The 27881-nt window shown below is 40.9% G+C and overlaps 1 protein-coding gene across 2 annotated transcripts in view; it reads right to left on the bottom strand.

Annotated features, from left to right (window-relative positions):
- TDRD3 (tudor domain containing 3) overlaps positions 1 to 23280 on the bottom strand; it is a 100279-nt gene extending 76999 nt beyond the window's left edge. For both annotated transcript variants that reach the window (XR_001874911.1, XM_017815371.1), the window contains exon 1: positions 23206 to 23280. Coding sequence is in view for 1 of the 2 variants with exons in the window: in XM_017815371.1 (XP_017670860.1) it covers positions 23206 to 23246 (41 nt within the window). In the remaining variant the exon portion in view is untranslated. The remainder of the gene's footprint in view (positions 1 to 23205) is intronic.
- Between the last annotated feature and the right edge of the window lie 4601 nt (positions 23281 to 27881).

Below are 27881 nucleotides of genomic sequence, written 5' to 3'. Positions count from 1 at the left end.
GGAATCCTAAGAAATACCTTAGTTTCGTGAACATCAAAGAAAAAGTTCTTAAGAGGAACTAAACTTCTGCTTCCTCCTCTTTCCTCTAATAGAAAGACAGAAACAGCTACTACAGTGTCAGTCTTGTAGAGGACTTACATAAGAAGTTAACAAATCATTTTACCGTCCTCCACCAATGACTGAACTTTCTGACTCACAGAAATTATACAGCTCGATCTGGAGGATTTCAGGGAAACTGCTACTTCCAACACTGAATTACTTTTACACCTATAGCACTAATGGCTGCCATAGATTCCAGAAATATGCAGAAGAGAGACAGTGTAAGTCGAGGTGACTGAATGATGATCACCATCTCCGAGCATACACAGTGCCACAACTCCCATAGCCGATCGAGAGTATTTTACCACCAGAACGTAAATGACTGCCTCAATATTAAAGAAACCCCTGACAAGCAAATAATGCACATAACTGTAAACCTCTGAAAGTCCGCTAATTCACGTCTGCTTTCAGAAAAAAATTGGTGTTAATATTTTCACTGAACAGACACCCCCATAAATTTCTACTTTGTGTAACTCAAACTTGACACGAATGGTACGCAGACAGTTCACAGTAGCAATAATGCAAAATCTTACAAACTCTACCCTGTTGCATCCTATGCATACCACTGCCTCTGGCAGTTTTCTGAAGTTGATTTTATAGCTATAGTTTTACATGTAGATAGAAAATTCAGGAATAGAAAAATAAAGCTCTCAATAATTTATCCAATAGGATAAAAAAATCCTACAGGTTGTTTTCAAAACCTATGTATTGCTACACAAAAATGATATTAAAGACACACAAAGACAATACCAAAAGAGAGAGAAAATGCAAACATTAAAGGTCAGACTGAGGTTTTATAAACAGTATTTTTACATGTATTTACTCATACCACTTCAGGCATAGGCAATACCATAATATGCTGTAACTCTTGTCTTCAATAGCAGTCCACACTAAATACATTATGCCAGCCTTAAGACTTTTTTTTTGCTACTGTTTCAAGGATATTGTCATCACAGAATCCATGTGAACAATATGAAACAATTAAATGTCTTCAAGTGCTTCTCTAAGGTGAGATGACATTTCTTTCAGATAATGGAATTAAACATAGTCAGATTTTAGTTAGAAGCATCAAAAAGACAAGCATTACTTTGAATGTCCTGCTTGAAACATCTACAATTATTTTTTGTCTGAGTAGTAGCATTTTAATATGAATTGTACTGAATGTGCACTCTGTACTCCTGAAAACCAAGACTCCAGCCTTCCTCATTGCTCTGTTTTCACCCTTTCACTTCTATATCTGATGCAAAGCAGTCTTTCCTCACTCACTGTCCAAAAATAGAGATCATCAGCAAACTGTTACAGAGATACCCAATAACATGTACAGGGAGGCTGGCAAAGAGTACTCGAGTAAGTGTGCTCAAACTAAGCAACTTGGCATCTGGCTTGCCATTTTTCTATTCTGGCAACACCAACCTAAGTGGTGCGGTTGGCACACCTGAGGGACAGGATGCCATCCAGAGAGATAAGCTCAAGACATAGGCCCATAGGAACCTCAAGAGGTTCAACAAAGCCCAGTGCATGGTTCTACACCTGGGTTGGGGCAACCCCCAGTATCAACACAGGCTAGGGGATGAAGAGATTAAGAGCAGCCCTGCCAAGGACTTGGGGGTGCTGGTGGATGAGAGTCTGGACATGATCAGGCAACACGTCCTCATAGAGCAGAAAGTTAATTGTATCCTGGACTGCATCAAAAGCAGCCTGGCCAGCAGGTCGAGGGAAGTAGTTGTGTCCCTCTACTCTGGTGAGACCCCACCTGAGTACCGCACCCAGCTTTGGGATCCCCAGCAAAGGAAGGACATCGACCACTTGGTGTGAGTCCACATGGGGGCCACAAAAATTATCAGAGGGATGGAACACCTCTTCTGCAAGGATAGGCTGAGAGAGTTGAGGTTGTTCGGCCTGGAGAAGAGAAGGCTCCAGGAAGACCTTACTGCAGCCTTTCAATACTGAAGGGATTATGAAAAATAGGGGGATGAGCTTTTAAGCAGGGTCTGTGGTGACAGGAGGGCCTGTGGTGATAGGACAAAGGGTAGTGGTTTTAAACTAAAAGAGGGTAGGATTCTAACTAGAAATAAGGAAGAATTTTTTACAATGAGAGTGACGAAACACTGGAACAGGTTGCTTAGAGAGGTTGGTGGATGCCACATTCCTGGAAACATTCAAGGTCAGTTTGGATGGGGCTCTGAACAACCTGATCTAATTGAAGACATCCCTGCCCATGGCAGAGGAGTTGGACTAGATGACCTTTAAAAGTCCCTTCTGACCCAAACTATTATTATTTTATTAATGGCATTAAGTCAGATATGCATGCTACAAAATTTCCTCATGAACTTAAAGGTTCAGAAGTATTTCTGATACACCAGAGCTGTTCAATTCACACGGAACACAGGAAAATACTTTTTATATCATTCACTAAGACACTCAACAGAAGAGACTTCCCTTCCCCCCTATATAGATAGGGGGGGATGAGTGTCTTTGCCACTGACAAACTATGAATGCTTGTCTAAACAACCCAATAAGGTCTTCTGTCTTCCTGTACACTCAGACTATGCTTACCCTTTAGGGACATCTATTTGTTTTGTCTTTACAGATTTAAGGACCTGAGCACTGTCTGCTGAAACATAAAATTAAAAAACCTCATGCTCTTCATGAGACCATTTTCACATCCCTCTCCGCAAACATGATTTCCTCCCATTTCTTTGACATTACTACCTATGCTTTGGCAAGACTATTAACCTGTTTACTACTGAGAAATTAAGAGAAGTTAATGCTTTGACAACAGAAAATTTGGCCTTCATGGAGACTGGTCATAGCCATATGACTCACAGTGCTGATCTCATGAAGTTGCTTTGTCTATACAAATTTAATCAGAGAACTCCCTCTGTACTCACAGACTTCTTCCTGAACCAGGCATCATCTAGTTCTTCCACAGCCTCTGCTATGCGTTTTGCCTAACTTCACGTATGTTATCATGTACACCTATATCTCCTCTAAGTTTAATTAATGGATAGATGTAATTCCTTATCTCTGTGCTAACAGCCGCAATCAAAAAACTTACTGCGAAGAGTCCCACCTCACAATAAGCTGTACAATAGCACACACATCAGAGTATTCTTGACATGAATTAAATTCATGCATTCTGCTCCTAGGTCTGAAAATTTTAAGTGGTCTGAAGTAACTGAACTCCAGCTCCATTTTCTATAGGCAACATCACAATATACCATCAAAACTTATATAAGCACAAGTGTATCCACAGCCCCACCTACTTCCTCAGGGAGGTGAGATGGAGTAATTTGTGAGCAAGCCATGGGATATAGAGGGGTGTTGTACAGGGACTAAGACTTGAGATACTCACCTCTATCCATGAGCAGCATTTACACCCTGAAGCTTTCCCTTGACCAAAAACATCTCTTTAAACTCCTCATATGACTGAAAGCTGCAAGCTTTGGCATACAAAGATGCAAAGGACACAGATAAAAAAGAGTGACAGAAGTGAAATAGCGGTGAAGAACAAAGTTAGAAAAAAATGACAAAATAAGTAAACTTGTCTGTGCCTTTTTTTTTAACATTGCTTCAACCGAGACCATTCATTTTTCTGCTGTCTGATGTTCTGTCAGCAGCATTCAGAAAGGATATGCACAAAGAATGGAGCAACATGAGGCCTGTCTTTATTGCGGTGAACAGGTAACTAGTATGACAGCCATTTTGTCAGATAACTAGTTGCTTTTTTAGAATGATTTTCTCCTCTTTTTTCTCTTTTTGCTTTAGAGTTATTTGACTGGAGCTAATATGTCAGTACATGTGGCAATATGGAAAGAGAAGACCCATGTTCTTGTTACCTATTCAGTGTATTGCTGATTAACTGAAAGTCATAATCACCTGCAATTCTGCAATCCTTCATTAATATACACCCACCCACACTCAGCTACTTCAGGTTCTCTTTTTCTTACAAGTTTCACAGACAGTTAAATTCCAGTCTACTTTCACCTGAAGTATTAAGAGCTAAACACCTTAGTGTGCACCTGCTCTTGATCTCTGACAGGTAAGGTAGGAGGTGTTAGGAGAGCAAAATTAATGCTTCAGAATAAACAGAGAAGTTAAATTCACAACTTCTATTTTCTGGTTCCCAGGGAGAAGAGAACATGACTAACTTGCAGTTAGGACAAGTGGTGCTCATCATAAGAGTGGGGAAAAAGTAAAATTTGCAAAGTAATGCTTAAGACTATCACTCTCCTTATTTTGAAGACATTGCCTCAAATCGAGATAAGGTCAACTGAAGCTATGAAGTTAATCCCCTCAATAATTACTCTCTTCTGCTCTGTGAATAAACATATAAGCCCTATAAACTAAATCGTAAGAGAACATCATCCCCTGAGCCATTTTTATTTTGGACAAATTCTGATAAAATCCTTTCTACAACTGTTGAAATTTTATCTACCTCAATCTTTCAGAAAATGGTCAATTCCAAGCTGCCTTGACTGAAGAGCTTAGCTTCTGCTTCTAAAAGCATGAAGGGATTAAAAACATTTTACCACAGATGCATGATGTCCTAGCAAAGAATAACTGCAGTGGATAACTGTACAACAAATAACACTGTGCACAAAAACTAGACTTCGTATTATAGCACTGCATGAACATACCATTTCTCCGCAATTTCCATGCTAGGTATCTGAGCCTTTGTCAATTCCTTCTGTTGAAGCTGTTCTAAATGTTAAAATACACACAAAGAGAAAAAAAAAAACAAAAACAAACCCACAGGCTGACTCACCATGCCTAAGGGGTAATTTGCCTGAGATCCTGAGGCAACTCTGAAGAAAGTTTGATTACACATAAAATGGGGAATGGTATGAAAGAAGAATGACTATTCACAACAGTGGATATTACAAATTCACAAAGCACAGGAGGCAGAATACATGTTCAAATCCCCAGGGCTTGAGTTGGTATGCATTTCACCTATACTGAAACACTCCAGCTGCTGAACTAACGAGCATAAGGCAGAGACAGGCACTTTTGCCAAATTTCTCTTCCCTCCTTTTGTATTCACTACTTGGAAAAAGCAAACACATCATAGATTAAACAGACAAACCATTTCACATGAAGTCTAGTTACTTCATTTTTGTTTTAGCAACCAAATCCAAAAGTTTTTAAAATGCAGTTCAATTACCCTTGGAAAACAATGATTATATGGTATGCAGTCTATCCAGCAGCCATGTCACGCAGATGAATTCTAATCACACAGGCCAATTTTAGCCAAATTTGACAGAGAAACAGAGATCTCAAAGACACCTAAGTTTACCCTAAGTTTCATGGAAATCAGCTGCTGGGTAGAAGCAAGACATACAAATTAGCAGTTGCATTGTGGAAAAGGGAAACAGAACTTGGCTGCCATCCATCTCGAGCAGCAGCAATCAACTGGTCAATTGAAGCACTCACCTCGCTCCAAACAGCCATAACACAGGCTGGTGCTTGCCAAATGCAAGGGACGTGAGAGGAAGCCAAATGTGTTCTGGGGCAGGACAGACCACAAGAAGGACATGAAGGCATGATAGCACACAGGCACTGGAGAGCACCAAGGGCACCGCAGCAGCCAGTCACAGGAGTCAAAGGGGAAAGTTTACAATAATTAGTTTAATTTTAAGATTCAAGGGCACAAGCTCAAAGATAACCACACTTTCAGATTTCCACAGCTCTGAAAAGCTTACTTTCAGTTTGGTTTTCAATTCATCAATCGAGCCAAGTAATCATATGATGCTATGACTCAAAACTGGACTATTTACCTTCTTTAACACAAGAGTTTTAAACCTTGTGCTCTAATATTCTGAAGAAATAGTGAGATCAAGTCTGTGCCACAAAATTTAGGAAGCAATATTAAGCTAAAAGGCACATAGCAAAATACACATCTGCATCCTGCAGAAAAATATAATTCACAGTACATGATGGGGGCAGGCAAGCAGGAACCAGCAGAGATAAGACATCTCAAGCAATAACCACTTCTAGGCTGAGAAGTAGGAACTGATGACATCCTCCATCTGCCAAGCAGTAAAACAGGTAAAAATCTTCGCAGAGAGAGATGGCATGATAAAGCTGAACCTTTTTTTTCTGCATAGGAACATACCAACATCCAGTCACCAATTCTCACAGAAGCCTGTACAAGCCAAGTCCTACCTCTTGTAAGACCCTGAGATTAGCATGTTGGTTAAACCATGGTGCTAGTAACACCAAGGTTGTGGTTTTGATCCCTGTATGGGCCATTCATTTAAGAGCTGGATTTGGTGATCCTTGTGGGTCCCTTTCAGCTCAGAATATTCTGTGATTCTAACTCAACTGCAAATGACTGTTGACACTCTTCTATCCAAAATCACAAGTACATGATGGGCTAAAAGGCATCACTCTAAGGCCACACTTGTAATTTTGAAACTTTCATTGAATCTACCATGCACTATATTTAGCTTAATAAGCTGTTAATTAACTTTCTTTTTTGAGGGGTAGGAGATTGAATAACACTACATCTGCATCACATCACATTTTCTCAGTCGTTTGGTACTCTTCTCTATAATGACAGAGATGGAATATATATCTACCTTCATCTTACTCTTTCTCCTTGTCCTAATCTTCTTTTCATAAACTCTCCCTCCTGTCTGCCCTTCTCTACTTGTCAGTAACAAAGCAGACTGAACATACCCGTACAGCGGTAAAGACTAAGGACATCTGGGGCTGCCTTAGCAAGACTGTAGCCAGCAAATCAAGGATGTCATTATTCCTCTCCTCGCAGTGCAAAAGCCACATCTAAAGTATCATGTCCAGCTTTGAGGGTCCCCGTTATGAGAGAAGACCCACAAACTGAAGACAGGCCACTAAGATGTTTTGGTGATTGAAGCCCATGTTCATAAGAGGACATTTGGCTGTTTGGCTTGTCAATTTGGTTCGTCCCAAAGAAGAGCAGACCAAAGGAGGAAGCCATTCCCCTCTCCTTGCCCCACTACCTGAAGCCAATTCTGAGCGCTGTGGAGTGAAATGATAAGTACAATAAACACACGCTGAAAGACAGGAAATCTCAACTGGACATAAGGGAGAGAAAAATTTTCCCAGAGTGGATAAGCACTAGAGCAGGCCACCTGAGAGATATTCAAAGCTCAACTAGACAAGGCCTTCAGCAAGGTGACCTAGCTTGAGTTAGCCCTGCTCTGAGCAAGGGCTGGGACTAGGATGGCCTCTTCAGAATTTGTCCAGGTAAACTTTAATACATTGAGTATCTCAAAACAAAGCAAAACCTGGTCTCTTTGTAAGAATTAAATCCCAAAAATGCTTTCTCAAAGGAACATTCTGTGCCTTTTTTTCGCAGTAAGGATACTTAAAAGTCGGCTTATTGAGACTGGAATATGTAACATAATATTCTCACATATAAATAACAAAAGGCTCTATCTTTAATAAGCCAAGTGTAAATTTGATCATTTTTAATCACCTTATTTAGCCTATCAACTGTATTCATGAAGGAGACTATTAATATTTCTCAATTCAAGCTGTAAAATCTTATTTTATTACCACACAGAAGCAGCACTGAACCATTAAACTACAAAATGAAACTTGGAAATGTTATTAATTGGTATTTTGTCATTAAAGCATGTCTTCTGTATCAATGTCAAAGACCTGAACTACTTCTGCTTCAAGACACTTCATATTAATTTTGGAAAAAAGAAAAGTGTAACATGCCCAGTTGTTTGCTGACTCAAAAAGCAAGATGCTAAGCAAATACCTTTAGTTTTCTTTTGAAACATTTAAAACAGAATTTTGTCACCAACAGGAAGTCACCAAGAATAGCTGCTGTATGGGTACTGCTCTTAGAGAATTGATTCAAGTGCTCTAAGTAAAAAAACTAACTTTTCAAGACACCCAAAGCACATCCCTCCCTCCTACATATCAAAACTGACACAAACAAACAAAAAACGAAGTTACAATCTGCTCAGAAGACAAGGATGAAAGATGGGACTCACTACTGAAACAAAGAAGCATACGTTAAAACTGAAATGCCAGGCAGAAAATAATTTCTTTTACAGCTGTGGTCATCAATGCTTAAAATACACACACCCTTATTGCTATTACTGTATAATTTTAACTCAGTACAGCAATTTTTTCTGCATACAGAGAAGTTATTTTCAACTCTGCAAAGGTGTCCTGTTTCTTTTTATTCTACTCTGTGCTAAAATAGCGATTTCTACAGATCTTTAAAACTAAATTTATAGCATATTTACAAAATATCACTCAAACTATGCAGCATGAAGGTATGCACGCTGGCATTGTAAAAGAACACACATAAAGACATATTTACAACTAATTTGGAAAGCTCTACAGCTACAGAGATCCATATATTCCTAAAACTAAAACAGTACTACTGCATCTGTTAAATGGCTTCCAATGACTACATCCAAGATGCACTTAAACCTGCTGCTTTAACCCAACAGGTAGCTAAACACCACACAGCCACTCACTCACTCCCTGTCCCCCAGCAGGATGGAGGAGAGAACTGGGAAATAAAACGTAAAATTCAAACAAGTAAAAGTGAAAAAACAGGCAAGGTAGACAGCTGTTTAACATCTTCCATCTCCAAGGCAGCTGTACTGAAAGGTCATTGGTACCTTTATGGGTCATTGAAATGCCCTCTCTTGAGATAGTCTGTGCCAAGGATGCATGGAGCCTCTGGGCCAGTCTCAACAGGGCACTTTTGCCACTCAGTCCTAGTCAGGCTCACTTCAGCCTCTGATACAGGAAGCAGCCTTTCACTCCACAAGTACAGATGCCTTCTGTCCCTTTATAGCCTGATGGCATTAGGATACACTTTGCAGCAGTGTCCACTAGAGCCTTATACTCCCGTAGGTCTGATGTCCCAGGCCACTGGATCCACTCAGTCCAGTAAACCTGGTTGTCCCTTTCCTCCACCTGGCTGGAGGCAGAGCCACTCTAGTCCTGGTCATAATATTCGCTACTCAATTCCCATAAGTACAGATCAGAAGTTCCTTCTTCAAGATCAAGAGTATGAGCCATTCTACTCTGTCTGGCGAACTGCCAACTGAAGACTAGAGCTGCAATTTTCCTGGAAAAACTCCTTTTCGTGATAGTTTTTACTTGCAAATCATATACCCACACCTCTAGGATCCTGGAATATTTTTCCATCTCACTTCCTCATGCCTTCTACATGGTCATGCAGGTAAAAGCACAAGGTGCCCTGCAGTGTGTACCCGCTATATCCTCTCTCTTGACCAGAAGAGTGCTTACTCTTAACAGCAGAAATACTGGTCTAGACAGGTGGGGAGTAGGATCTATCCTCTGCGTTGCTGTTACCAGGTTCTCCATAGCTGAGGCAATGGAGGAAGATAGACTTTCTTTGTACTGCTAGAACTGACCAGCTAATTCATTCACCTCTTGTCCCTTTCCATCTTCCCAGGTCCTTACTGCCAATGACTTGGCATAAGGTGATGGTGCACTTCCACCATATCAGTTGCACACACCTGACTTCGTCTGAATCTTTAGATAATTGCTTGTTGTCCAGGTCATCAAAAATCATCTCATTCCCTCAGGTACTGGATACCTCTCTCTGGCTGACGTATAGTAGCTTCTTTGAAAGGATACCTTTCCTTCACTCCTGACAGGAATCCCCGCCAGACACTGAGGACTTATACCCCTTTTCCAACTGCTTTGTCAATGCCCCCTTCCCTAGAAAGGAATCACAGCTGCATGACTTCCCTACCTTCCAATTTCAGGCTACTGGCTCCATTATCCCAGTATCAGAGCAGCCAGATGACCATGTGCTCACCTGTGTGACAACTGAAATCCTTTCACATAACTCACAGCTCACTCAGGAACAGGGATAAGGAGGTTAGTGCCTCATTTATGAATTCTTCCTCTTACTCCTCCCCAACTGCAGCTGACTCTATTCTTCCTCCTCCTGTTGTTGTGATGGTCCTGCTTTGGAGCAGTCTGCCTTGTCCACTTCTTCCTCTTGCTCCCTCTTAAGAAGAAAGTCCTTCATCTGATACTAAATGAGCTGACTTCCACTCCTAATATTTTGTCTTGTGTACAGGGATGACTGAAAGCAGCACAGGTTGGTTCTTTGGTTCAGCCGCAGTGCCTGTTGTAGGGGTTGGAGTAGCCATAGTGCCTGTCATTTTGTCATCAGATTCAGAGACCCTTGAGGGCACTGAGTAGTGTTGAACAGGATTTGATAGGCATAGGCCAGGGCCTAGCACACTGCAGTGATTTGTGTCTCTGGAGTTGCCATGGTGGCAGCATACTTTTTCCAAATATTTTATCAGTTTTTCAGAATTCTGCATTTGTCCAGGGGTCAAATTGCAGAATTTGGAGGTGAGCACTGTCCTAGGTGCTTGCCTGTACTATCCCATACACCCTAATACACATAACTACCCAGCCTTGGGGCAAATCTCTGGGTGGTATTCTTAAATATTCTTAAATAGTTGTTTAACCCTGAACAAGACCTGAAACGCACTCAGGAGACGCAGCAACAGGAACATGATGGTTTGACCATGCTGAGGATATTAAAAATTCTCAAGAGCTACTGTAATTTGCCTGGAAGAGAAGGGGAAGATGAAGGAAGGTATCTCCCCCTTAGCCAAGGCTGTCTGAGGAGAAAAGGTACACTGCAATTATTCCTGGTTCCCATAGATGGCTCCGGAAGCTCGGACATGGTGGCAGTGCTGAGCACACACACCAGATCTATCTCACAACCACAATTTTACCATAAAGCAGTGCTATACAGTACAACAAAATGCTAACCTTAACACAGCCTCCAGAGGTGGTAACAGCACAACATGGAACATATACAGCAAGTATAGTTACTCACACATATGCACATATAGTCATACATATTAAGCAAGTATTGCTATTATGTAACACAACACTGCAAAAACTCCAAAACCAAACAAATCAACACTATAAACTAAAAGAGGGTAGATTTAGATGAAATATTACAAAGAATTTTTTACTATGAAAGTGGTGAGGCACTGGAACCGACTGCCCAAAGAAGCTGTGGATGCTTCATCCCTGGAATTGTCAAGGCCAGGTTGGATGCAGCTTTGAGGAACCCAGTCTAATGGAATGTGTCCCTGCCCATGGCAGGAGGGTTGGAGCTAGATGATTACTAAGGTCCCTTCCAATCCAAACCATTCTATGGCTCTACAACTATGACAGATTTGACAAATTTGTTTTAATGTGCTCCAGTCAGAGCTGTCACTATCTCAAACTTTTATGCTCCATGTTGGTTGCCAGAAAGGACTGTCATGGTTTAACCCAGTAGGTAGCTAAACACCACACAGCCACTCACTCACTCTTCCCATCCCCAGTGGGATGTGAGATTGAACAGGGAAGAAAAAAAGTAAGATTTGTGGGTTGACATAAAGACAGTTTAACAGACACAAAAGGAACAGAAAATAATAATAATTATAATCCTAATGAATTAGAATATACATAACAAGTGATGCACAGTGCAACTGCTCACCACTCGCAGACGAAGGCCCAGCCAGTTCCCAAGCAGCGGCCCTTGGTCAGCTTTTCCCCTATACTTACAGGGGGATGATGCCCTGTGGTTTGGAATATCCCTTGGGACAATTGGGGTCAGCTGTGCCAGCTATGTCCCATTCCAACTCCTCATGACCCCCAGCATCCTCGCTGGTAGGGCTGGGTTAGAAGCTGAGAAGTCCTTGACAGTATAAACAATGCTTGGCAACAACTAAAACACCAGAGCATTCCTTTTCGTACTTAAATGTTCTTTGAAATAACAGGTAAAAATCAGGTGTTGAAATAGCTCACTGTTAGGATTTATTCTCATATTCTTTGGTTTAATTAACAGTTTCAATTTAGTATTTTGGCACTGCAGGCTGAGGAAGAGAAAGAATTTAAATTAAGGGCTCTAACACTCGAGAGATTCATCTAACCTCCCAGCCAGACAATGTGCAGCAGGAGAACAACATACTGTCTTTATTCTCCCTGCTTTTTTTGAACGATCCTCTAACTCAAGCTTTCACTTCCTTTCCTTCCCAAGTCATTCACAGAAACGTTTGACCTGACAGAAAATTACTTTTTTCTGTTCAGTCAATAAGTCAGGGGAGGAAGTCAGTTATTACTGCTAGTAGAAGATAAAAATTATGTTATTAATTTAAGAATCAAACAACAGTGGAACACAGTAATTATTTTGAACAGAGAAAAAATACTGGAAAACACTTAAAAGTGGAATTATTCAGTTATAAAGCACTAAGTTCATCTCTAGTGCAATAGCATGAACAAAATATGATCACAGCAAAAACGTAACAGCAATTACTCTTCTAGACTAAATTAAGCTTTTTTCATTTCTTCATGTTATTATCATATGGTGACATGGTTCAGTTGGGAACTAAAATATAAATTAGGAAAACAGAAGATAGAGTACTGAAGTGATCAGAAAGATATTCTATTCCCTTCTCTTTCCCAATCCCAAATCTAGAGAAACTTACACACTAGTAAACCCTTAACAGCGTTCTCCAAGGAAATCTTTTCCATCTCAAAACCACAGAACAGAGAATCTTTTTGCCTAAGCGTCCAAGGTCATAATGAGCATCAATTTTGTGTTTCTGCAAGAGTTATGATCAAGACTGAAAGCTTGGTGGATTAACAAAACACCTCAAGCCTAAAAACAAGTTCAAGTTCCTGTTTCCTCATCTGTTTATTCCACAGCGACTCTCTCCATTCTAGACAATTCTTTGAAATAAAATTCTGAAATGTACACAAGAAATATTTCCGACCAATTTCACAGTGAGAGATTTCATCAGCCATTAAGAAAAAAATTAATTACCAAAAATTGTTACTTATTATTTAATGACACAAAAATTGATTGAAAGCATTATATGCAACATATTCAAGGATGATTTAATTATTAAGCAAACCCAAACCTGTTTAGTTTAAAATATTAGTATAAACAATGATGCATCCACTTCCTTTACTTCCTTAGATTTTCACAGTTGCAAAAAACCAAATCTGATATTATTTTGTATCAAAAAGTACAGACAGCACTCAAGTGAAAAGCTGCAGTGGTACTTGGCAATTACTTCCCAAAAGGCAGAACTCTGAGCTGTTTTTTACACTAGCTGAACTGCCATTCTCAAATCTATCAATATCTACATGTGTGCTACACTGATGTCTATCTGTGTATTATACCTTACATTTGAATTTAAAAACACAACTTTGAAAAAGTTTTTAAAACCAAGAATCATGACTATGCTCATTATACATTCTGTTTTCAATGAAAAGCAGCTTGATGAATCATATTTTTACATAAGGATTCTCAGCATTCCTTAGCAGCTCATTACTTCAACACTAAGTATGCCTCATTCAGAAATCACTACTCTGCACAATCAGAACCAGATCCTTGAAAATCACCCACCTTCTCTTCAGCTCCTTCACTGATGTTGTCCCCCCTCACACTCTCCTCCAAATAATGGAAAATTTCACACTTGCCAGTACTTTCAACTGTAAACAAGAAGGTGTTTCAAGAAGTTGAAAAGTGTAATGCTTCATTAATATTACAATTCAAAAAGGTCATTTAGAATTCACCTCTACTTTGTATTTACAACTGTTTTAGACGCAGGATCACAGCTACGGAAGTAAAAAAAGTATGTACTTCGAAGCTGCAAGCAAACATAACTGCCCTGATGCCTTCTAAAGTCTCCCACACTCCCAGTGTACAGTGACCCTAACAGTAATTATGGCAACATCAACCAAAAGAAGTAAGTGTAAATGTGCTTCCACACACGGTAATTTCTATTTCTATCATTCTAACACACAATACCACAGAACAAGATGATCTAACTATTTAAAAAATGTATTTTACCCATTCAGTATACTGCCACCAACATCAGAGCTAAGTGATTTCATATCCTCATTAAATAGGAGATCAATATTATTAATACCCTTGGTAAGGGTACTGGATAGCATACAGTTTTAACCTGTGCTTTAATGCTGTATTTAAACATCGAGATCACAACATATTGTATTTTACAACTTTAGCAGATTGTAAAAAAACAAGTTAACATGAGTCTCTAACAAATCCCTAACAGAAGAGATTTAGTGATAGCATACACACACTGTTATCTAGCAGTAAAAGCTGCAATGCAAAAATGTCAAACTTTTCCAGGTAACACACAGAGATGTGCCCAAGATAACCTCACTAACTCTGTACTTTGATAAGATAAGCTTCCAGCATGCAGCACAGTTGTAATAAAGCAGATGGTAGAAACAGCCCCTGCAGTCAGAAATTGCTGGACAAGAGCTCTTGCATGCTTTGCTCCTTGAGAAGATTTGCTACTCCATGATTCATAACAGGCCAACAGTCCACAGCAATTTGAGATACAAAAGTCACAACAATGAGAAGGGTTTCCTTTGTTCAACTAACAAAATTCAGTTTGGTTTTTTTTTCTCAGATACAAGCTGTGAACACTGTTTCTCACTCACATTTTCCCGAGAAAATGCTGGCAGCCACCCTAAAGTGTTAAATTGAACACAAATATTCTAAGTCTGGGGCTGTGCCAAAGGCACAGCTGCCATACCACTGAGAATATCTTGAAGCTGTCTGAACACACATGGCTTTTTCTCCTCTGGCTTTCTTCAACAGCTCTTTTTCAGATATGACACAGCACTATAAACTCCTAGACATTCCTGGAGCACTATGAGACAAACAACACAAAAGAAAAAGTCAGCCTTGACCACAGTCCCCAGAGAGCATTTCCTGACAAAGAAGTGAGTTCAGCGCTCTGGTCTCCAATTCACAGTAAGTCTTTGCTTGCTGTCAGTTAACGCCATCACTCCCATTTCCAAAACCTATGCTACATTTCCCAAAGTAAAGGACTCAAAATGATATCAACACAAGAATGCCCGTTGTGCTTCAATTACTTACCAATGTTACAAAGATTATTTAAAACAGTAACTTTCTTCTTCTTCAAATGTGCAAAGAAGCTCTATGGTTGTACATCAGTCCTAGAGCTGTCCAGTCTTCCTAAATTCTGACACCTCATGACTATGCATTACATTAAGTACATAAAAAGTGATCAGAAACATTCACATACCACTCATCTTCCAGAAAGAGTTTCCTTTTGCCTGTCAGCTCTGCTAGAATTACTCTTACTGGAATTAAATATGCTCCTTTTGCTCTAAAGAAGTAGAAAATGCACTGCTCCTGAAAATATGAACAATACGCGCAGCTTGGAGAATCAGTCTTAGATTTATGTTAATTATATTGTTATTACAATCACAAAATAAGCAAACTCTAAAAAAATAACCAGTATATAGGATATTTAATATCCAGGATTTCTAAGTGTAACTATAGTTAAGTAAAACTTCAGGATAGCTTCATACTTCTACATACTCCTACATGTATTATTTACATGAAACCGCATTTTATTCAGCAGTAAGACATGAAATATGCACATAGAGAAACCTACTGAATATCACTCTGTTATCAGTATGAATGATAACAGTATCTCATTCCAAAATCACCAGTTACCCTCCCATCAGCTTGCTGCTCAAGGACTCAGGGTCTGGGGAGTGTGAGCACACAGAAATTGTAGAGAGAAAAAGCCATCTGTCTCAAGAGTCTCATGACATGGTTTCAGAATGCAAAATCTTTGCAAAGGGGTTTCTCCTGAGAGCTGGTTCATCTATATGCAACATCTACTCAAAATGCCTCAAATTTCCACTTTCTAGAAGGCATAGGCTTTCTGACTAGTAATTTAAATTACCAGGAACACACAAGTTTAAAACAACCTACTTTTTCTCAAATTGTAAGAGATACTGACCACCGAAAAATACAGACTTCTTAAATACATTGCTGCTTTTATTAATTCACTCTTCCATTGGGAAGTTCATTTGGGTTTACTGGAAAAGGCAAATAATAAAGCATGCTACTATTCTATCCTGCCCTCAAATCCCTACCAAAATCACATTTTACAAGCCTTGCTTACACTACACTGAGAAACAAAATTTCTGTGAGAGAAGAGGTAAATCAGCCCAAAACAGTCAATCATAATTACGTAATAAGCTCCACTCAATCATCTTGTTTAAGTACTGATATCAATTATTTTAACAACAGACAAACTGATAGAAAATACTGTGAAACTCAGCAGACATCAAAGATAATGTGCCCTGTTCAACACGAGTTCGTCAAAGAGCAGTGACACAAAGAGATGGAAGGAAACTACTATGTCACTGAATCAAACCCATTAAGTGACACTTGTCCTAATAAAGTATTTGCATCCCAAAAGGACAGCAAAGCCTAAGAATTACATGGCTAAGTAAATAAGTTCTGAAACAAGACTCAATCACATTCAAAATTTCAAGGACTACAAAAAGGAGACTAGCTATGGAAAACCTACACACTCCCACAGAAATCGGAAAGAATCAGACACACTATACCAAGAAAAGTAAGGCCACTGAAAAGGTGGGTGTTAAAAAAGGTCTGTAACAATGTAAAGGACTTTCAACTTTTGATGTGTTGCAAGTAGAAAAAGCTTTTTTCCTCTCTTTTCTTTTATTCAGTAAAGGTTTCACAGTAGCAACAACTTCACTCTAAACTGCAACAATTCTATAAATCAAGGACAGCTTACACTACTGCTTCAGCTTCCTAGCAGAGAAATCAGCAAGCGAAGTCTGTGTTCCCAAAGATGATGCATAAATCGATTTGAGATCTCACATAAGATGCTGGAAGGAGAGTCTCGCCCAGCAACTAATGAAAACTGGGAGGGTGAGTTGCAGTAAAGCAGTGCAAATCACAGCTGAGACCGAGCTCATTGGAGACTGTCACACTTGGTTTGTCTTTTCCCTCTGTCCTGTTTTCAACAGTCCGGTTCATTTCTCTCCAAATTCTCACTCCCTCTTCCCTCATCTCCACGCAAGGGTGAAAATCCTTTTTTCAGCAGAACAACAGTGTGAAGACACTTACCTAACAACATAAAAATAAGAAGATAAATGGTGCTTTTACTTATGCAGTCTAGGTCTATGCAACACAGTTCCCTTTTTTCAAGGGTGACCAGAAGCAGATTATTCAGGTAAAGAATGTAAAACACCACAAATATCTAGAAGTAAGTGTCTGGAATAATTCCTAGCCTTCAGTCATTTTACAGCTGATAGTCCAGCTCCACTGTAGAGTTCAGTATTCAGTGTAGCTATCCCTGTCTGACTTCGCCTAATTACAATTTTAACCCACTTCTATTTTTTCTGCTCCACAATATCATGGGGCAATTAAGTTCCACAATTTAATTACACATTGCTTGACAAGCTACTTTAATTTTCATTGGGTAGCAAGTTTAATTTGCTATGTAGCCTAATTTTTGTCCCAAAAAGAACAGCTACTGTTGCTTTCTATTCATCATTTCTGTGTGATCTACAGATTCTATAGACCTCTATCACCTCTCCCCTTATTGTTCTCTTTTTCACACTAAATATCTTCATCTTCCCAGCACAGAGATCTTCCACACCTCTTATCCACTTTTTCACTGTCTATCAAACCTTTGCTGTGCTGGGGTGATTACATTAATGCACACTGTTAATGATTTGGACACACCACTGATACACATAATCACCTAACAATTATTTAATTCTTTGTGAACAATTCCCAACAGCTGTCTGACCACTGCCCTTCTCTGAGTAAGTAACATGAGCAAATTTAGAGCTCAACACTGTGTGGATAGGTCTGCATTATTTTCCCCTGCATGAGCATCATTTGGCATTCACCAGAACTGAACTGCATTTGTATGTGAAAGCACTGGACACAGTGCTGGCTTTGTAAGAGTTTGCTGAAACTACCCAATCAGTTCAGATTTTACCAATCCCCATAGATCAACAAACTGCTATGGTGTCACAACACTGTCATTCCTTAAGAATTTTTTTTTAATACAGTGAACCCCTAAATCCCAGCAGAAATCTACCACTAACATTGTTCCAAAATGAAGCAATCATTTATCTATCTAGTTTCTCATCTTTAACCAACCATAGTAATCCACAGGATAACCATTTAACCTTAGCAAATCAGCTCTGGTTGGGGTCCCCAGTCAACAATTTTACCCACTTTTAAACCAGTCTGCTACTAACTTTGGTTAAGTGCTTTCCAATTCTAGAGTTGCAGCATTCAGTGAGCAATAATCATGCAGGATTTGGTGAGTAAAAGTTCTACTTTCATTATATGTACCGCCTGTAAATTACATGAACTTCACTAAGTTCACCCCCTTTAGTTTTCTCTTCTGCAAACTGTGCTTCAAACATGTCAGTCCCCTACATCCTTCCATCTCCTTATTTCAGCTATCCTTCTTTGCATCTTTTCAACTACAATTAATTACAGCCCTCAATTTGTTTCTTTTAAAAGTTGTGACAATTCCATCTAGTAACAGCTATTTTTCAAACACGTAGCATCTTCTTTGAAAAGAAGAAAAAAGAAGTAGGATCTGTATTAGTTTCTTAGAGTTGTTTCCCTTAACAGAATGTAAAATGTTGGACCTTTTCTGCTCCTCCAAAGTGAAAATGACAAATAATTCAGGTTCTTACTACCCATTATTTGTGATTCAGGAGGAACGCAAACAGATCAGACCAGCCAGTAAGGGATACACCTGAACAAACAAAAAATGCAATGATGTGGCATTTTGTTTTGTGCTGGCACTTTGAGATTTCATGGTACCAACCAAACTTCATAAAATAATGTGCATCACAAAAAAAGTGTCAAGAATCTCAAACCCACCATGTTACGCCTACATCTAGGGAAAATCTCGTATCCTGCCTTGCAGGGACCAATTTCAGCTGAGATTTACAAAATCATTTCAACAGAACATGAGGGAAAAGCAGATCCATCTTGCAGGATCCTGGAACTGACTACTTTGCCAAATGCCTGCTGTACACTTAGGAAGAGGTGTTAAGATTCACCCCTGTGAGCAATTCCCTGTGTTTCCAGGCATACACCTACTTTTGCTTTAAAGCTTGGATCATACCAGATGATTACTCCTACAGGAGAACATATTTGAACAGACCAATCTTAAATCTAATGTTACCCAGTACACAGCACATTACTTGCTGAAATATCAAAAACTCAGTTTAAGAGTTTGCCGTACAACAACTATGTATTTTTCACTTATAAAGTACAGAAAACCACACTGACATTGATAGAAGGGTTTTCTTGTGGATTATTAAGCAGTATTCTTTTGTTTCCAAACAACCAGTACAATTCCATTTCATCTTCATCTCTGGGAATAACTTTTCATAGTCACAATGTTGTTTACATAATCTTCTAAATATGGAAAGTTTTACAAGACTATATATTTTTGCCACAGTTACTAATTTTTATGGCATCATACACTGCAATAAAAAAAATCTGTAATGCTTGACAAGGAATTTGCATGTACATTTAGTTGTACTAAGAAATTCTTTAGTTACACACTTTGCATGTCTTGCTTTCCCACAGAGATCAATCACCAGATCCGAGATCTGTGGAACCACAGGCTAAACCTGCTGTAGGACATGGCAGATTGTTTATTTTTGACAATATACTGTCATTTCTATGTAATAAATTCCCAAGTTCTGCAAAGATCTGGGAACAACAAAGAGGTCTTGGCTTGTCATGTTCTTTTGTGAAATGCCACCCAGGAGACATCCAAAAAAAAGCTAACAAAAAACTCTGTTGCAAGCCAGCAAGAAGTGCTTTTCAACTCATTGTTTACATAAGAAGATGTATTCTGCAGTCTTTCTGAACATCATTTCTAGCAATAAAACTGCATTCACTAACTTATGTTCCATTAAGGCCTATATTTTAATGGGATTACTGGAAAATTCATTCCAGAATTTATGAATGTAACTATAACAATACAAAAAGGTAATTCTGTCCCTTAGCCTTCCTCCTCATAAGTGTTTGATAATTAAATCAAAAGTTAATACAGAACTTCTGTTCCAGGAGTGAATATCTTTTCCATTGACATGTAATACAAACACATCTTACCTCTCCCCTAAAGTTGGAGTCAATATCTCATTCCAAGGTACAGTGTAGTAGTGCATAATGAAAAGAACTAGCATCAAAAAATGCACATTTTTAAAGAGAGCTGCAAGGTCACATCCTCAGAAAAACTACAGTTCTGCATACAAACTACAGGGGTCTTTTACAGATTTTCAAGAAACATCACAAAAAAAAAAAAAACGCTCTCAGCTTTAGCTACCACTATTACATTTACTAGATAGGGCTAGTTCACCTTTCAGAAGCTGACAAAAATGTAATTGATACACTGAAGCCAAACATTATAAAATTGTTTGTAAATTTGTAACAGGCGACTCTTACAATACCTAGCTGGGGGGGAAAAGTAAATATATAGTTACTATTCTATAGTAACTACACGATGTTACCGGTTTACTTGAAAAACACCTTCATTTTTACTTCAGAATCATAAAATGTAAACACTAGTTGCAGAAATTGATATAAACAAGTGTCTACATTAAGTCTTCTTACCTTGAAAGACTTAAGAAAGTAAAGTAAAATCCATCAGTATAGGCAATATCTTACAAGCTACCAGATTTGCAACTAAGCAAGAACGTTTTATTCACATGAAGTGCCATGCAGGGCTTCTGTAGCTTAAGTGGAATATAAATAATAATAATAATATATAATATTAATAATAAATAATATTAATAATATATAAACTCAGTTTTGGTTTTGTACTAGAAAACATATCATCCTGACATCAGGTGACAGCACCAGTAACAACCAATTTGGTACAAAACATGATTTAACCACCAGTGTAGTCAAGCATAGTCAGAAACACACTACATTAAATATCACCAAAGGCTTACTCATACAGGTGTTAAATAACCTTAAGATCTAATAATACGAGAAAAGTCATAAACATAAGAGCAACAGCAAAACAGTTGGAAGCACGGATGTCTAGGTTACTATATTTTTAAAGAGCACAAACATTTAACTAAACTAGATTTTTGAATCATTATTTATTTTCCACTCCACCTCACATTCCTCAAAAGTACATGCATTAATTCACCCCTCTTGCATACTACCCTTCCCAGCGCAAGAAGGTCAAGGCATAATTCCAGTGGACCTGATAATCAGCCCATTACTCACCCGATCACCATGCAGCCTCTGGCTCACACTGCAGTACTCTAAGAATAACAAGTCTTTATGGCCATTCAGGAGTATAAGCCCCCAAGGAGGGAGGGCAAACACTGCAGAGTAACAGATTGTTTCAGAGGCACCTCGTATTTGTACTGCCAAGACCTCAAAACCCTTTACCAATGGCACTCGTTCAACTGAAAAGACAGTAAAACAACTAAGAGCTGAAAACTGTGCGATAAAATTTTGAAGAGGCAATAGAAAGAAAACTATGAAAATAAAAACCACTTCTATGGAAAACTTCTGCCTTTTCAGAGAGGAGTAAGTACAGAAAAAGAGAGGGGTTAGCTTCAAGTTAACAGTCAAAAATTCCCATTAAATAAGATAATGTTATGAAAAGTAGCAGAAATAACTGATTCTTTCAATTCAGTGATAGCCAGGAATCACAGGATTGTGCACTCTGGAACCACTTACAACAGTGTTTTTGAAAGTTGATACACTTATCCAAGAAGCAGACTTAAAGACATTGTCAGTATTATCAAAAAGTAGCACTGCAACAGTTGGGATAAAAAACACAGCCACACCAGCTGGTTAAAGGAGGTGATTATCCCACTGTATTCAGCATTGGTGTGGTCTCATCTGGAGTAATGTGTACACCATTGGAAAACTACGTGAAAGTCCTTGAATATGTCCAGAGGAGGGCAACAAAGCTGCTGCCACGTGCTTTGAGGAGCGGCTGAAGACTGTGGGTTTGTCTAGTTGGGAGAAAAGGAGGCTGAGGCGTGACCTCATTGCTCTCTACAGCTTCCTGAGGAGAGGAAGTGGAGAGGCAGGTGCTGATCTCCTCTTCCTAATATTCAGTGATAGGACAGACAGGGATGGTTCAAAGTTGTGTCAGGGAAGGTTCAAACTGGACATTAGGAAGCATTTCTTTAACAAGAGCGTGATCAAACACTGGAACAGGTTTCTTAGAGAGATGGTCAGTGCCCCGAGCCTTTTAAGTGTTTAAGAGGTATTTGGACAATGCCCTTAATAACATAAAGATTTAGTCAGCCCTAAAGTGGTCAAGCAATTGGACTAAATGATTGTTGTAGATCCCTTCCACATGAACTATCCTTCTTTTATTCTAAATCACATAACATCTGCTCTAATTTTTTACATCTTAGCCATACATGAAATCACAATCCAGGAGACCCACAAATAGCGAAACAGGAACATCCTCAGAATACCACTGGCAATAACTTTGCTTTGTGTGAGCAGTTTTTCTCAACTACATCCAAAGTCTGTCACTCTGTGCTTTGGTACAGTTACCACTAACTTTTGTTTTGGTCAAAGACTTCCAAGTAGGTAAAGAAAAAAGTCAAAGTGACAACCAAGAAGCAAGTTACTTTAATCAGTAAACAAACATGCAAAAAAACCAACAAAACAAGACAAAATCCTACAGTGCAAAATCCCCTCTAGGCTACCAGATAAGAGTTTGCAGTAGGTATCTAAAAAGCACAACTCGTCAAAACGTTGTTCCAAAATGGATCTTGTGTGCCCAACGATTAGGGCTGAGTAGAAAACACAACCACCCGAGTTCAAGCCTCCCATGTGCCTCATTTACCCTACATTAGTTTCACCTTTTTCATCTTCCCCTCCTTGCTGAAGAGGGGTACAGTGTAATGAACAACAGCACTGTGGTCAAGCGCCGGGCTTCCGGCAGAGCAGGCCCGGGGCAGGCAGGAGCGGGCCGGCCACCGCCGACCCCGGAAAGGGTCTGGGCTGGCCCCCTGCTCGGGCTGTCGGCCCTGCCCGCAGGGTGACCGGGAGGGCCCGGGAGCTGCTCCCAGAGCGAGCCCTCGCCGGGGGCAACACAGACCCCTCCTCGCAGCCGCCTCCAGGGGCTCCGAGCCGGAGCCCCAAATACAAGGGCCCCCCGGGCCAACGCCCGCAGTCACCCCGAGGGCGCGCTCGGCGGCGCGGCCCAGCTCGGCCGCACTTACCAGCCCGACTCGGAGAGCGCCGCCCGCGCCCTGTCGGCCATGGCGCCGCCCGCCGCCGCTCACCGCAGCGCTGGGGCCGGCGGCGCCGCAGGGCCCCCCGGCTCTCGCTCGGAGCAGGAGGGACGCGGGGCCTGCTCGCTCCTTCGGGCCGCTTCGGGCGCTCGGGCCGGGCCAGGCCTGGAAGGGAGGGAGGGAGGGAAGGAGGGACGGGCGCGGAGGGGAGGAAGGAGGGAGGAAGGGGCGGGGGCGGCGCAGGCAGAGACGAACAAAGCCCGCGACCGGCGGCGGGCGCTGTGCTGCCTGCCGGGAAGCTGCTGCCGCCGTGGCGGAGAAGGGCAGCAGTGAGGGCAGCGAGGCAGGGGCGGGGCCGGCCCCGCCGCCTCAGGCCCGGGCAGGAGTGGTGGCGGTGGGAAGGGTTTATTTTAGGTGCTTTTGTTTTATAAATAATACTGTTAATAGTAGCGTCATGTTGAAAAGGACTTTTCCTCATGGCCTGCAGACGGGTGTTGCGGGTTAGGAGCGATTTTTAGCCTTCAGAAAGGTGAGGAGCGGCTGGGGGAGCTGGGGTTGTTCAGCTTGGAGAAGAGGAGGCCCGGGGGAGACCTTGTAGCTCCCCACAACTCCCTGGAGGGAGGCTGTAGCGGGATGGGGATCGGTCTCTTCTCCCAAGTGACAGGACAAGAAGAAATGGCCTCAAGTTGCGCCAGAGGAGGTTGAGGTTGGATACGAGGAAAAATTTCTTTGCAGAAAGGATGAAACATTGGAACAGGCTGCTAAGGGAAGTGGAATCACTGTCCCTCGAATCATTCAAAAATTCCACCTCATGTAGATGTGGTGTTTAGGGACATGGTTTAGTACTGGACTTGTCAGTGCTAAGGTAATGGTTGGACTCAATCTTAGTGGTCTTTTCCAACTTGAATGATTCTGTGTGAAAGCCTGTGCTTATGGGGTTTGTCTGTTAAAGATGGAGTTTTCTTCATGGGTCATTCTCACCCTTGAGATGTTTCAATTTTCATGCAGCATCTTCAAGTCAAAGCTTGCAGGTTGGTAGGGGGGGGGGGTTTATCCATCTGAAAACCTCACTTTGCTATACCGAGTACAAGGCACGCAGGATTTCTACATACAACACTCTGGGCTGCTCATTCCTGGTATTCTCTTTTGTATCTCTATACTGTGGGACAAAGATTTTGTCACCAGTGCATATGGTATCCTGTAGGGCTGCTGTTTTAAAGACACATATATCTTTAAGTTGATAGTTATAAAAATCTTGACAAAGAAGAAGGAAACAAAACCCATATTATTCAGACTCAACTGAGCAATGTCTAACATTACACATACCCCTGAAGCTTTCCTGATCAGGAGCCTTAACAGAAAGGTGTACTCTAGCCCTAAAATAAAAAAAAAATAAAAAATTCAACTTAAAATTAAAGACTGAGACACGTGATCTCTGCTAGCAAAATGTCAAAACAATACTGCAATCAGGGAAGTTTTAATTGTCATAGTGGTCATTAAAAAATAAATTAGCAGAGGGAGTGTTATTAATTAGGAAAGTGCAACACTGCATTTTGATGTCAGTTCATAGAGAGCAATCACCGGAGCCATCTACTCAGAGTTTGGTAAAGTGAACCAACCCAACCTTCTATATACTTTATGGAGTGAGTAACCATACCATGTGTTTGGATTTTCAGAGGTGGTGCAGTCCCAAATCATGACAAGGCTGTGGGTGAATATGAGCTTCCAAAGGAATAATATCTAGGACAACTAGCTAACGTAAGAGCCTTGAAATAGACCTACTTATGTCTGTACCAAGGAAATTCTTAAATGAGTCACGAGGCATACCCTGAAGTTAAGCAGAAGAGTCACACTGAAATATTAGTGGCCAAGTCACACCCTTTTTCCACACTTAACAGTAGCGGATACTGACATGGGAAAGCACTAACAGGTAGGTGAGAGTGTAGTTCCAGTTCAGACACTTATTATGCAAAAGAAATGGGAGTAAAAGCAGCTTGCATTTGTAGTCTGACCTGTCTGCACAATAGATTATCAAGTAAAGGTTGTAAACATTATTGTAACTCAAAATGGGGTGCCCAGAGAGCCAATTAGCAAGGGATGGAGTATGACCTAGGAGAAGATAATGAGAATTACAGACTTTATACATTACCTCATGTTAGTTTAAGACATGGAGGCTTTTGCTTACTTAAATCTTCATTGAAATCACCAGGCAATTATACCAGCAATTTATGCCAGCAAATGGCTAGCTGTTGCACCTCACGGGACAGACCACCATCTATAAAAAAACATAGGTGCTGTCCTTCTTAGAGGTCTGCAGCCATCTGTTCTAACAAATTCATTATATGCAAGCTGAGATGTGTGTATATAAATATATATACACACACATGTACATCCTTTTGTACATAAGAGGTCCCCATTAGTGTTTCTCTGCCCACGGAGGGCACTACCTCATCTTGACTGTTTCTAGCAGCTGTCAGCTGTGCTGCAGGAAGGTGAACAATTAGCTTCACGGTAAAACAGAAAGTGATACAATGCCTGCTAGGCAGTCAGAGAACCACAAATTGGAGGGATAAGACCCTCTGTGCCAACTATTCACAATAAAACACTCTTAGAGCATATTCTCTATATCAATCACCTTTAGAATAAATGACATTGCTGAAGCTAAGGAGCATCAGAGTACCTGGGGCTATACAGGGACCAGCCTAAACTCCCACACACTTTTAAGGGGCTCAATGCCTCTATAGCTTTCTCTGACAAATGTTACTCAAGATGAGTCAGTGCATCACTGTTCACAAAATTCACATGAACTCCCTCTGTCCAAATTGCCTAAAATGCAGTTCTTCTGGACTACTGCCCATGTGACGTGGGACAACTTAATCTATGACAAAGAGGTTATTTCACGATGCTCTGTAATTGTAAGTACTTGAAAGGTTTGGTCTACTCAAGCACCCCTCTTAGGGCAGTGGTGAGACAGAGAACAGACAGAACTAGCACACAGGGCAAGACAGCAAAAGCCAGTTTTTGAAGCAGACTTACAGGCTTACAACCTGTGGATTGATTCATCCTTGTTGCCTTTATCTCTTGCCAGTTCCAGGCCCAATCCTCTTGGTTCAGCAGTGAGCTCAAAACCAGGGAGCTGAAACTGTTGACCACACCTGCCAGCAAAGGGCAAGAGCAGAAAGCTGCAATGCTCATTGTGAGTTATGGCATCATTCACCCCAACCTGGTGTGCTGAAACCAACAACAGTGGGATGGAGACCCTGCACACCAGATTCAACGAGAGGTCCCCACAACGGCGGAAATGCTGTTTTGGTCTCAATTTCTATTTTCATCTTTCTCCATTACGTTATCTGAAGGTAAGAGGTTGTTTTATCAAATGCAAAAGCAGGTGATCCTTAGCCTGGATCTGTAGCTGAAAGTAACTGAGCACTGAAGGTAAAGAACCTTCCCTTCTGGTCACAGTGGTTGTCAGGATGGGGACATTCATATATGGCACGGTGATGCTGTTGTCAGGTCTGTGCAAGGCTGCTTATCAAAATGTCAGCAGTTCAGACCTGAAAGTGCAGATGAACACTGTGATGATCACAAGGGTACGATGGATCACTAAGTACTGCAGAATGTAATCTCATATAATTATGGTGCTTCTGTCTTCCCTCATGGGCCAGCAGAAGGGCTTGTGTTTGTCAGTGATTCTGGCACAACTCAAACTACTGGTCCTCTGGACACTGAATTGGTAAACAGCCAGGGAGCAGAGGATCAAACAGCATATGGCTTTGCAGACTTTACCGGGCTGCAGTAAACATTCCAGCCCTGAACAGCTGTCTCTTGCCTCTAACAAGATTACTTTTAAGAGACTGATACCTTCTGGACTGGATGGAAATCTGGAAATAAGCATGCTGCTGTCAGGGCTCTGAGTGCAAGAGGCTCTGCAGCCTCTTCCCCCTGCTTTGGGGTTTGGCTGCCTATGCTCCATTGCAGCTCTGATATTATGCAGCTGTAGCCTTGGATCAGGCTGCTGGGGACAGAGCTGTGTGAGAGGGAGCTATGGGAAGCCTCTCGGGGGCCTCCTGCTCTTTGCTTGGGAGCTGCATTGAACTCAGGCCTCTATCCTTGAGACTTGCCTTAGGTATGCCTGTGCCTGTCCATGTGCCTTGCTGATCCTGAACCACTGATTTGAATTGCTGGCTTGACCTTGCACCTGCTTCATCACTGCAGACATGTCTTGTAGTCTTGAATGCTGGCTGACACTGCTCACTAGCATGGTACCTGCTCAGATATTGTGGCATTGTGCCCACCTAGTGAGATCATTGCCCTACCTGCCTTGCTGTTGCCCTCAGCTCCTGGTTTCCTTCCCTTGTGGGACTGAGGGGATAACCCCCTCAGTCTCTAGGCTAGACAAAGCTCTGTATGTCTCAAACCTTTTGACCTTCTCTGGCGATTGTCTTTATTTACCTTCTTTTAGAGTTTCAGGAAAAATATGCTGTGCTTGGCAGAAAGCCTCCTCCAAACTGATAATCTTGTGATCCCTGTGAGAGCTGAGGACAGAGCACAGCATGCAGATGCAGAACTTGTCTCTGGTCAATGGTCTGATTCACATGACTTGATAACTTGGGGAAAGGGATATGTTTGTCTCTACAGATAATAGTCCTCGCTGAATACCTGCG

Source organism: Lepidothrix coronata, unplaced genomic scaffold, assembly GCF_001604755.1.
Source record: "Lepidothrix coronata isolate B3197 unplaced genomic scaffold, Lepidothrix_coronata-1.0 Scaffold50, whole genome shotgun sequence".
Lineage (NCBI taxonomy): Eukaryota > Metazoa > Chordata > Aves > Passeriformes > Pipridae > Lepidothrix > Lepidothrix coronata.
This window is presented reverse-complemented; position numbering and strand designations above follow the sequence as displayed.